The sequence below is a fragment of the Bacillus rossius genome, chromosome 2 (genome assembly GCF_032445375.1).
Source record: "Bacillus rossius redtenbacheri isolate Brsri chromosome 2, Brsri_v3, whole genome shotgun sequence".
NCBI classification, from domain to species: Eukaryota; Metazoa; Arthropoda; class Insecta; order Phasmatodea; family Bacillidae; genus Bacillus; species Bacillus rossius.
The window spans coordinates 113,589,031-113,601,410 of NC_086331.1; the positions used below are offsets into that span (position 1 = coordinate 113,589,031).

At 34.1% G+C, this 12,380-nt stretch overlaps 1 protein-coding gene across 2 annotated transcripts in view; it reads right to left on the minus strand.

Moving 5' to 3' along the window:
• LOC134529633 (CUE domain-containing protein 2) overlaps nt 1-12,380 on the minus strand; it is a 52,016-nt gene that overhangs the window by 22,794 nt on the left and 16,842 nt on the right. For both annotated transcript variants that reach the window (XM_063363933.1, XM_063363934.1), the window contains exon 4: nt 10,078-10,262. In XM_063363933.1, coding sequence (XP_063220003.1) covers nt 10,078-10,262 — 185 coding nt within the window. The remainder of the gene's footprint in view (nt 1-10,077; nt 10,263-12,380) is intronic.

The following is a 12,380-nucleotide window of genomic DNA, read 5'->3' on the forward strand; positions in this document are numbered from 1 at the left end:
TCATTTATTTTAATCAATGAACATTAAATTATGTATACATTTTGAGGTTTACAGCATGCCTATTCTATGTGCAATTTTTGTAAAGCGTTTATCTAGGCTTTATCACATCTCTAATAAGCTAGAGGTGGGACGATACCACACTTTCGATACTCGATTCTGTATTTTTTTCAGTTCGATACTTTCGATACTCCAGGGAAAATATTTTCCCATTAAGTAACAATTATTACAGGTAACATAAATTAGTTTTAAACCATATAAATTCAATCTAGCATACCAGCACAATGTCAGATTAAACTTAAATACATAATGTGTAAATAATTGCATTATATTAATGAAAGATATGAATTCATCATCATATATACATATAATAAAACCACCAGAAATGTAAAATACAGTCCATAATCAAGAAAAGCTGACATGAGAAACAGTGGCCTTACAAAATGTTTGAAGTCCTTTCTTGGAGGGGGGGAAAAGTCACCAAGCCTAAATTAGAAATAAAAAAAAATTAGGCTATTGTAAAAAGAAATTGTTTGTTTCATTTTACAAACAACTTTATGCAACAGAACAATTTTCAATATAATTTTAACTTGAGAAACGTAAAATACAAAACAATCCGATCGTAAGAAAACAATAACAAACGGGTATATTCAGTTCAAAGATTAATGAATGCACAAAATATGAGATCCGTGCCTTGGTAAAGCGCGTGCACCATTTTCATAATCATTGCTAGTTTGCGCCACTAGTCTCGCTTGGTGCTGGCCATAGATGCTACTAGCGAAGTGCACAGTCTTCCTGATACTATCTATATCTATGGTGCGATAAAGTTATTTTCTTACGTTTGCAAAGGTAAACAATGAACGTTTTTCAAAATAAAAGCATTAAAACATAGTTTATCAGGAGGAATATAACAAAAAAGTTTGTGAATTTTAGGACTTTTCCGCTTCGTAAAAACGTATGAAACGGGAAATTAATGATTTTATAAGTGTATGTTCCGGGAAAGTAAACCATTGTAAATATAGTACTTTCGGCGGGACAAAAATTAATCGGCGTATGACACGGGAAAATGTATGAAACGGGAACGTATCATCGAGGTTCTACTGTAGTTGTATTTTGTACGATGGTGACTCAAAACTTAATTCAATACCAGTGAACACGCATTCCGGTATCGAACTTACAGTTTCGATACTCGATACTTTGCGATACCGTCAAGTATCGAAGGTATCGAGGTATCGAAGTATCGAAAATCCCATCACTACTAATAATAACATACATAATTTTTTTTACAGATAATTGGTATTTTGGGTAGAAACAACAATGGAGGAATTTCCAATAAACCTTGTTGTTCACCAAATAGGTTTTATAAATTATCATTCATTAACTGTAGGATAACAAATACTTGAACAGACTTCTTAAATTTGTGTATTGTTAACATGAAGAACAGATGCTTCTTTAGTTACGAGGTTATTGCAGGACATAATTTTGTTCAAATAAGATAGCAGGGGTACTATTTTATAACTTTTGTGTCAAGCATTTGCATGTTTGCACCTCCAATGCACTTCAGCAGACCTCTTAGCACAGCCGAGCGAAGCTGTTACTTCCCCAAGGCCCAACATTAAGTGACTTCCCCAACCCAAGCTACACGATTAAGCACATTAAGATGGCAGACCCGTGTGTACCAACAGGAGGAACACACATGTATTTAATTAAGTGAATTTTGGAAGTAGCAGTAAATAAATGTGTGTGCTAAATTAAATTTTATGATAGTGAAAATAATCTGAAATTTAATCAAATAAACTTGAATTCTTTTAGTAAGAAATTACTTATAACTCTAAACTAGAGCATGTATTTTCCACTTATATCTAACAATGTCTGCACTAAAAGAAATGTTGAGGCATTGGTTCTATAATTAAAACCTTCAAACATTTATTTAATGTTAATTATTTGTACTTTAACTTTTCTTAGTGGGAAAATAATAATATTAAGTGTTTTCTTTTTATTAATTTAAATGTTAATTTAATTAAATAATTCAGTCCACTGATTTGGTTTTTCCTAAAAGAGCCTGCATGATTTCTTTTTCAGTTTCATATGGTAATATCAATGACATAAACACAACTCGTAACAAAAAAACAGGATAGTTATTTCCAAGACTTTATTATTAAAAATATTTTTATTAAAAAAAAGCCCAGATTATTTTGATGAAAACAAATTCAATTGTAGCTGTACATCTACTTCAATCAATGAGATTGTTTGTTTCCACTTTGGAGGAAAAAATCAAACATTTTCTTGTGTCAGCAATGTTTCTCACAATAATGCCAAAGAAAATGTAATCTCAAAACTGTTGATCACAAATTCATGCTCAGCAATAATGGAAATATTTTCAGCAGGCACCAAACCAAATGGTTTCAGTATATAAAAGAGTATGGCAAAATTATATTCAAGAGCACCTTGAGTGGGAATGAACCCTTACAAGAACTCAGGTTTTAAGAAGCGGTGTAGCCTACACAACACTTTAACCAAAATAGTGTTATACTGAGCAGTTGCCAAACCCGAGGTAGTAGGAGAAAATGATATATGCAGTATTCTTAATATTATACCAGCTACCATCAGCTTTACTTGGGACACACAAGCTTTTTGAAGATTCCTGACGTTCTTCCAGATATCGAGGAGTTCACAACAAATGAGCACTTATGCTCAATATGCCTGTAGGTTTTCATGTCTATTTTTAATTACACTTTGTATTTTTAGGTCAATTGTTTATTTATTTATGTAAAATTTATTCCCTTTGTTCATTTGAAGGGTAGAAATTGTTCTTCTGCTGATAAAAGTTATTTAGTTTTCTACTTTGAAAGCTAAAAAATTGTTGTATTCATAATGTAATATCAATTGTAATTTTGTATTTTGCTGTCTCAAAAAATGTTGTTTTGTTAAAGTAAAAGTTATAACAGTTGTATGGTAAATGCTTGAATTTTTTAACATAGAAGTTTTTTTTTTTTAATTTTGTATTGAAAATACTGATAGATAGTAATTTTTTTAGTATAAAAACATTCAATGTAAATAAAGACTGCAAAGTTTTTATTTTTTTAAGGAATGTTTTAGTCAAAAGTAACAATGTTTTCATTCTCTGTACACTTATATTTTTATTCTGACTTGGCAATAAACAATAGGTCACCAAGATTTACATGGACAAAATAGAATAATACCATTTAAAGGTCAAGAGCAAACAAGTCAATGTCAATTATTTGAACATTATGAGATGTCATGGAAAACCTTGTTATGAAACACAATTTTGGAGGTTAGCACACATGACAGATATAGATATACAGACCACTTAATGACTCTGTTGTTTCTGGTTAGTACGTACAATTTAGTATAGAAACACATTGAAACTTCATTAATAAAAACCCTGTTCATACAAAACTCTCATTTATATAAAGTGTTTTCACAGTCTCTAGAAATAACATAGTGGTTATAGTGCTAAGAAATTTGTTTAATACAAAAGTATGGTTACTATGTAATAAAAAGTTGTTTTTGTTTTAATGGTAAAGAATTTCATGAAGTAAAGGATGATTTAATACAAATATTCCAAAATAATGTAAAGAAACAATGTGAAGTCTGAACTAAAATAATATTCATACCGTTGCTTTGATTCAGTGTAGGGTAATTGCGGGAGAGATGCCACACATTTTGAAAAAAAATCACAAATTCTATAAAATTATTTTTAATACATTAAAAAAATTCTCAAATAATGTCAGAGAAGTGTACTCACTGTGATAAAATGTTAAAAGATAATAACATAATTAAAAAACCCAATAAAAAAATAACAATGAAAGTTATTTTTGGTCATCTCTCCCACAGGCTATGGGAGAGATGCCACGGAAATCGGGAGAGATGCCTCACGTGACTTTTTTACATGCTTTATATTAGCTTCACCTGTATGTTTGTTTGTCTGTCCGTCTGTAACTCTTTCGACTAAAAATGAGTGGCTCATCACTGTAAAATGTCCCACCAATTTTATTACGTTCGTTAGCCGAGCGGTCTAAGGCGCGCGGCTTCTGTGACGTCAGCTTTCGGATTCAGCGATCGTGGGTTCTACTCCCGGCCACGCCGAAAAAAAAAAATTCTAAGATTATATCCATACATCTAACTGTAAATGATTCGGAGAGACTTTACCATTTCTTTGTGACGTTGCAACTCTAAATAGTTATCTCAGATGGTAATAGGTAGTGTCGGTAACTCATTTCCCTATGATAATTATACATAAATATAGTTTAAAAAACTAAAAACATGCTTTTAAAGAATATCAAACTAAAAAGTTAAAAATAAATATAGTTTAAAAAACTAAAGAAACATGCTTTTAAAGATTATCAAACTAAAAAGTTAAAAATAATTTTAAAATTTAATTTATGACAATAGTATATAAGCAATACTAGTATAAATGAGAAAAAAGCATGGGGCGCTTAATATACAAAAAATATGGCACAAAGCGCCTCAAGCTTTTTTCTCATTTATACTAGTATTGCTTATATACTATTGTCATAAATTAAATTTTAAAATTATTTTTAACTTTTTAGTTTGATAATCTTTAAAAGCATGTTTCTTTAGTTTTTTAAACTATATTTATTACTTTATTTACGTCCTGTCTCTTCACTTCTCTTCCGCAAGTGTTGCACCTGGGCCCATACATCGTATATGACTCGTGGAGCCACTTGTGGCACACCTCGCACCGAATCCAGTCTGCCTTCTCTTTGTTGGTGCAGTAATTTTCCCAGAATTCTACACAATTGTTGGTACTCACATCATCTTCACTTGTAGCAAGTGTCTCGTTGATACCAAATTTGTTAACATCACTTGCTTCTTCGACTTTCGCATGTTTACTTTTCTTTTTTGGTACCTTCTTCTTACATTTATTGGTGTTGAGCTGTCTTTCTAATTTCTTTTGCTTCTTCTCTTTGGAATCTTTGAATTTCTGAATGTGTTCTGGCGATGTCAAAACTGCTGCAGATTGTTTTCTTTTCTTGCTGAGAGAAACTGGAGCAGTTGGCACGGGACTAACTTCATGAAGATATTTTGTTGGTGTATGGAGAGATTCACTTTCAGGGGTTGAAGTTGTCGAAACAAATATGAAAGATCCTGATGGGGTTGGATTTGAGGCTCGAAATGTTGATGGAAGGGCAGCTGAAAGTGCTGTAGAATGAGTTGTGGAAGCTGATGAAACAGGGCTGCTAGAAGTAAGTGGCGTGTTGATAGTTGTCAATGTGGAAACAAATGCATCAGATATTGCATAAAAGTGCTCTGGTACAATGTCGGGATTAAGGGGATATATTCATGTTGCTTTGAACCCCGCAACTGCATTACCAACTGATGCTGCCTTCTCCCAGGCTTTGCCAATGCGATATCCAGCCTGATATCTAGTGATATTTCTGTCCTTGATGTTGCATCCACACTTTGGCCTCGTTGTTGTAATATACCTTAAGCAGACCAAAAAATGAACGATCCAGTGGCTGGAGAGCCTGTGTTGTGTGACTAGGCAAACATACTATGATCACATCATTCTTGTCAGCCAGACTCAACATGTCGAATGCGTTGTAATGTGATGCATGGCCATCCAAAATCAAAACAGTCTTATCAGGAGGTTTCCGGGGTACGAAATGCCCCTCAAACCATTTGAAAAACAATTCTGTGGTTATGTACGACGACTTTGGGTTCATGTAAACATCTGATCCATGAGGGAGTCCATCTACGAATTATTTTTTCTTATTCACTCCTTTCATCAAAAGAACTGGTAGTAGAAATACTCCTTCTGCATTGCAACATGCAATTACAGTTATGCCTCTCTCACGAGGAGTCAAAATGTGGACATCCTTGACACCTTTCATTGTCAAAACCTTCCCTTGTTTGTTTGTCAACTGGATACCACTTTCATCCATGTTGAAAATATTTTGAGGCTTATCCATCAAATTTTGACTAACCATGACTTCTTTCCATAGAATATTAAGTCATATAAAAAATTTGGCATCCTTCCCTAGGCGTGATTTTATATAGCCGATGTGGCATCTCTCCCCATAACAAGCTGTGGCATCTCTCCCGAAATCTAAGGAAAGACGCCATACTACACCAAAATTTGTTAACAGTGATGATATATCAAAATATACTACCATAGTATGTTCCAACAACGGAACAAACACATACAACTATAATATTGAGATATATTTTAATTTTTGTTTAATAAATGCAAAATAACGAACAGATATAAAATATTTCAAAGCTAGAAACAATACTTACGAGTCAATAAACGCCAGCGTAGTTCTTACTCGTTCACAGAAGCGCCTCTGACTGCTAGAGGATTACTGTGACATCTGTCTGGATACTATGGAAGCAATGACCGCACCATCTAGTAAGTGAACTGAGAAATACGCCGAGTGTGGCATCACTCCCGCTGTGGCGTCTATCCCGCATTTACCCTACATTGGGGAAGAAAGCTCAGATTCTTCGAAAATGATGGTGTCTTTTTGTAGGTAGTTTTTAAACCTCTACTTTATTTTTCTGTCTTAAATTCTTTAAAAAGTAGTACAGTAAAAATTTTTTTGCCACAGGTGTAGCCATCCTAATACTGTAATTTACAATCACTAAAATAGGAAGATACGTACATCTGCTGTTGTATAATACTGTAAGCAAGTTTTCTTGAAGCATATTCTATTTTTTTAGGTGGGTTATGCACGTACTACATGAGAAATTTATTTTGAACTTAATTTTGATTTGATTCTTAATTATATGAAAAAATGTGATTGAATATTATAATACAATAGAACCCATTCATAATGTTCCTTCTTATAATGTTGGCTCGCTTATAGCATCATATTTTTTCAGTCCAGACATTTTCCCCATAAGGACAATGTATTTATTTCCTGTGTATAAAATTTAACAATTTATGCATTTCCTGCTTATATTATAACATTTGCTTCCTAAAATTCAGTGAATGCAAAAAAATTTTAAAAACATTTTTGATTACAATCACTGTTATACAATAGATTTAGATTGTTCAAATAGGATTGCATGTAAAAACAAAATGTAAGTGCACCAGAACACTAGCGCTACATGTTAGTGCTGGCAAACGCTGTGTATTAAATATATCTAAGATACGTAATGTTTGCCGTCACGTGTTCGTTGGCAACCTTGTCTTTAAAAACAATCCTTCCGTTCCTTGCCATTCAGCTGTTTTTCTTTTTCAGATGTATGTACATAGTCCTACAATATTTTAGTTTGCCAACTACTTTGCGATGGCAAAAAAAATTCTTTCTATTGCTGATAAAGTGATAAGAGTTATTCATTTCATTCATAAGTAGGAATCCCAAAAAAAAAAAAAAAAAAAAAAGCTCAAGTAGCGAAGGTACTGGACATAGGTATTTCCACTCTAAACATCATTTTCATGAATTATGAGACAATTTTATGGAAATGTGGCAGTGTGTCTAAAAAAAAAAATAGAAGCTGAAAGAAAACTGTTAGCTTGGTTTAAGCAAATTTGAGCATCGTGTGTACCAATCAGTTGTTCCAACATTAAATTTGTTTACATAGCTAGATGAGTGAACTGATAAAAAGTTCAAACACTGACAAGTTGATATTTCCTTCTTATAATTTTTTTTTTCTTTCCTTTTTGCCCCCTTGGAAAATATATACTGTATACTGATAATAGACTGTAGTACAGTTAGGACAAACCTCGTAATTGCAATGTGACAAAATTATGGTCTTTTCAGGTTTGTATTATCGAGGTTTGACTGTACACGTTTCTTTTCTCTACTGAAAATTTTGCTTTATCGACTTATTCGCTTTTTCCGTTAACACCCTAAAATTGTTATATTTGTTCACCTTAGGAAGCAAACCTTGAATCTGGAGAGTATGGTCTAGTCCCTTATAAGGTAATTTTTGTTGTAATTAGTTGGTCGGCACACGGGGCTGCCTCCCTCTATTTCACCTTTGTAAGGGAAAGTAGCTGCATTGTTCAACAAGTTGTAACTTGATTGTTGCCGCGTGCGATCGCTCGATTGTCATTGTCGCCGGGTACGGTTGCATCGTCGGCAATCAGAATCAAATTGTAATGTGACTTTGAGACGGATCAAAGTTTAAAATTTATATATATATATTAAAGTAACAATGAATTTAACCCCAGGTGTCAGCATCGGCCCAGGTGACAGTAATCGCCCCGTGAGAAATGTAGTCTCGGCCAATTCGTACCTCAGTTTAAAAAGTGTTAACTGAGGGGCTTAATCAATTTTTTTTCTTTTTCGTAATCAAGGAACGAGTTTAGTGGGTATAAAGAATCATCTGGAAGTGTATTTGGTGTGCAAGTTGTCGGCCACCATTCTTCGGCAAAGAATAAAACAATAAAAAAATAAAAACTTTTTTGTTTTTTATCAACTTACAACCTCTTTTATTCAACTTATAGCTCATCGCAACTTTTGGTGGAAAGAACTAACTTCAAATGAATTTCAGAAAAGCAGTAATTAGAATTTGTTGTTTGTTAAGGAATTGTTACTACTCTGGGTTGCCTGGCCGGGTCAATCTGGAATGTAACACTATAACAAAAAAGTAGTTTACCTTAAATCTAAAAATGCTTCTTTCACATGAAAATTATTTTGAACACACAGTCTTGCCAACTTCTGTACCCCAGTGCAAAGTGCTTAAGAACATTTTAATGCCTGGTGCAAAACATGTCTTTCAGAATAGATGGAATGGTCTGTGACGTTATCCCATGGTCGGATGCAAGACACTCCATATGACCCTGTGCTTCTTTACAGAATAGCACCCCAGGCCTTTCTTCAAACTACTAAAAAAATATATTTGCAATACAAACATATGAACATATGTAGAAATTACTGCTAAATTTTAAGTCTGCTATAATAACAACAATGCCTACATAAAGCTATTATGCAGTATGGTTTTGTTAAAATGTTAAAATGACTCTGCTTAAAGCTCTTATGAAAATGTCCTTTCAACAGGTATATGTTTGATGTTTGTCCCAGTCAAATAATTTCTGAACTATTACATCTATTAAGCACTTGTTCTGGAGTTAAAAGACTCTTTATTTAAAAAGATATGAAATTAAATATTAAAAATTGTGGTGGCTTGGGCTTATTATCCTGCATCGCACAATCATAAACTCCATAACAAACGTAGAAGGTGGACACAAGTATACCTTCCATGCTTGCTCTGCTCTGAAGTAGCAGAGTGGCACAGATTTGCAATTAAAAATGAAGGGAGGAATAATTAGTCTTATATCCAGTATCGCTAACGTTAACAGTCAGAAGTCAGTTAAAAAAAGAATGTACCTACATAAGATTTACTGTTAAGTTTAAGTGATGTAGAGCTGCAAAACCGGTAGCAAATACCAGCACTTTGTGAGAAGTAAACAGTCTACAGGTCTACCTTTTAGATGAAATGATCATCCCTGTCTCATAGTATGAAGATGCACAATATAAGGTACAGGCTGCTGCACAAAACATCCTTTTGTTTATGTGGCTTCCCCATCTGGGGAGGCTATCAGGGGGGGATGAAGGTATGAAAAAATGAATGGGTAGGGTTTGGAATTGGAAGGTGATAGTGGACAGGCATGAGTCGGCCAATTTTTAAAGATTAACAAATTATTACTTATTGTGTTTCCTGCAGTGCATATTGTATCTATTCATTGGCTCCTCTAAGTGAAGTCTACAAAAACAGTGCATGTGACTCCGTGCTTCTATGTATCCACCGCCGGATACATACCGCACTTTACAATTTCCATTAAGCTTAGATAAATTTGTTGGGAATGGATGGGTTCACTTCCAAACAAAACGCGACTAAGCCGTAACAAGGGGGTTATTTATGTCCTCCAACAACCATGTTTTACCAAGAGCCAAAGTGTAAATTTAATTTTACAGATAATTTAGGCTAAAAACATCCAAATAAAAACATTATTAGCAGCAAAATAGTAAAGTATAAAATCATAATTAACAATGTTCATCAACAAAGATACAATCTGAAGACAGCAGGCAAAGACTAAAGAAAAACAGCAAATTTTGAAAAGACAACAAAAACCATTAATACCTCATGACTTAAGAAGAAATCTGAACCCCCATCTGAGCTTCCATCGCTATTCTCAGATAATTTATGAACACGCTTGTCTAATATGTCATTGCTGCAATCATTCTTTGGGAATCCTGAAGATAATGCAGTTAATGGTAATACTGGTATATCTATTGAAGATTTGTTTTCTACGTTGCAGTCATCATCTAAAACAAATTATAACAAATAACAATCAAAAACATGCACAATTATGTTTGCAAATACTGTGCATCACTACCAAAACACTGAACTTGGTAACATTTAACTAACCATATTTATAAAACATGCATAACACCTCAAGCAAATCTTAATGCTGGGACCAAAATGGTATTTTTTTTTATTTATTGTTGATTTGGAGTGCAGCTGACAATACATACAAACAGCTACATGTAAAACATAGACAGTACAGATAGGATATAGTGGTCAAAGTACATGATCTGACATTCACATATACACACATACAGACACTTATTTATATTGAAAATTATTAAATTTCAGTTGAAAAAAGATAAATTTTGGTTTTTTATTAAAGATATTAATATCTTTGATGGGACAGTTTACTATCAAAATTTATAAAAATTATGAAGTCATTAAAGGTTTTGGTCAATCTATAAGTTATGTTATCATTGCTACCTCACCCCTGCCATCACCCCTTCCGGCCGTTACAACTAGCATATAGCATGCTACGCTACAAACCTACCCCCCCCCCCCCTTTTTTGCAGTCTTCCCATTTGACAGCTAGTACATGCATTGGAGTGGCGTCGCCGCTGACGCACTCTCCTCCTTTACCAGTTCCCCCGCCACGTACCTAACTATTCCCCTCATGCAATCGGAATTTTTGTCACGCTTGAAAATTGTAGCCCCCTCAGCAAAGAAGATTCACTTCAAAATTTACTATGACAGACCAAGTTATAATCTACAACAGACTAGACAATAACATAGAGTTAAAATGGTATCTGGTGTTGATGCAGTTGATCAGTTAGGGCAATTTATTTTTCTAAAGTTAAAACTAAATCATTTATGTTTAGTGGAAATACACTTTTGCATTTAGAAGAATACCTAAATATTTGACAGTCAGTTCTTTTAGTTGCATTATTGATAGTTCTTTAAGTCTGCAGCAAATAAAAAAATTATAAATTTTTTAAAACACTAGTCACATAATCAATGAATATAAAAAATAAAAGTGGTCAAGAGTATTCCACATTGGAATGTCAGTTTGAGTACTTAAAAGTATTTAGAGAATATTCTATTAATGCAAACCTCAAAATTTCTTTTAGTTATACAGCTCTTTAAACCTATAAATTAAGTATCAGTGCAATAGTGGCCCTACCAACATTTTTGGGATGAAGTGCAGTATCAGCCTATAATAGCCCTTTACAGCATACATTTAATGTCTACAATGGCCAAAGCTGTTTGCTGCCAACATTCACTATGTAGAAGGACAACAACATATATGTGTACCAAGCAGCTGGTTCGTGTATGGGGCACTATTGAACAGCCAGAGGAAACTATAGTCAAACAGAACAGACTAGATATGACTTGTTACATTTGATGTAATGAATGTTACAGAGGCCAGTCCTACTTACAGGCCTTTGTTACTACATAAGGAAGCTAAGGATGTAATGTCCACAATGTACATGTGGAGTGAAAGTGATGCATTCAGCAGGCCGTAAGAGATTGGTCGTGCCTGCTACATTACATAATAAATGACCAAACAGAGGCACTGACTTTGTATTCAGATCAATGTGACAGTGAAAATCACAATAAAAAAATAGCATTATCATGTCAATACATGGTGTTCATTCAGAATACATACCCGAAGAAACATACCATAAATTCTTAGTCAGTGGACATTCATACCTAGCATGTAATCAGGACTAAAGTTTCATTGAGCAAAATAAGATATTTCACTCTAACATTTACACAACCTTTGATTAAGTAAATGTTATTACTGCTGGGGAAAAAAATCCATTCATTGCTACGTTTGGAGATAAACATAACAAAGAGTCTTGACACAATTCTAAGGTGGAATGGATGTGAGCAGTAACTGCTCTAGGTCATCACTCCTGTGGTTTTCAAGTAGACCACGCGCCATGTGCCTCCTTTCTTCTCCCTGACTGTGACGTATTTGCCTTCCGCTTCTACTCGCTCTTCTCCCCCCTCCATACTTTCCTGGTCTGTTGACATAGCGCACCTATGGTGGCTCAAGTTAGCCCTTCTGGTTGTCGGGTTGCAGCGCGGCATTCATTAGCCAGCGGGATGCTGAGAACTACAGCAAGAAGTAA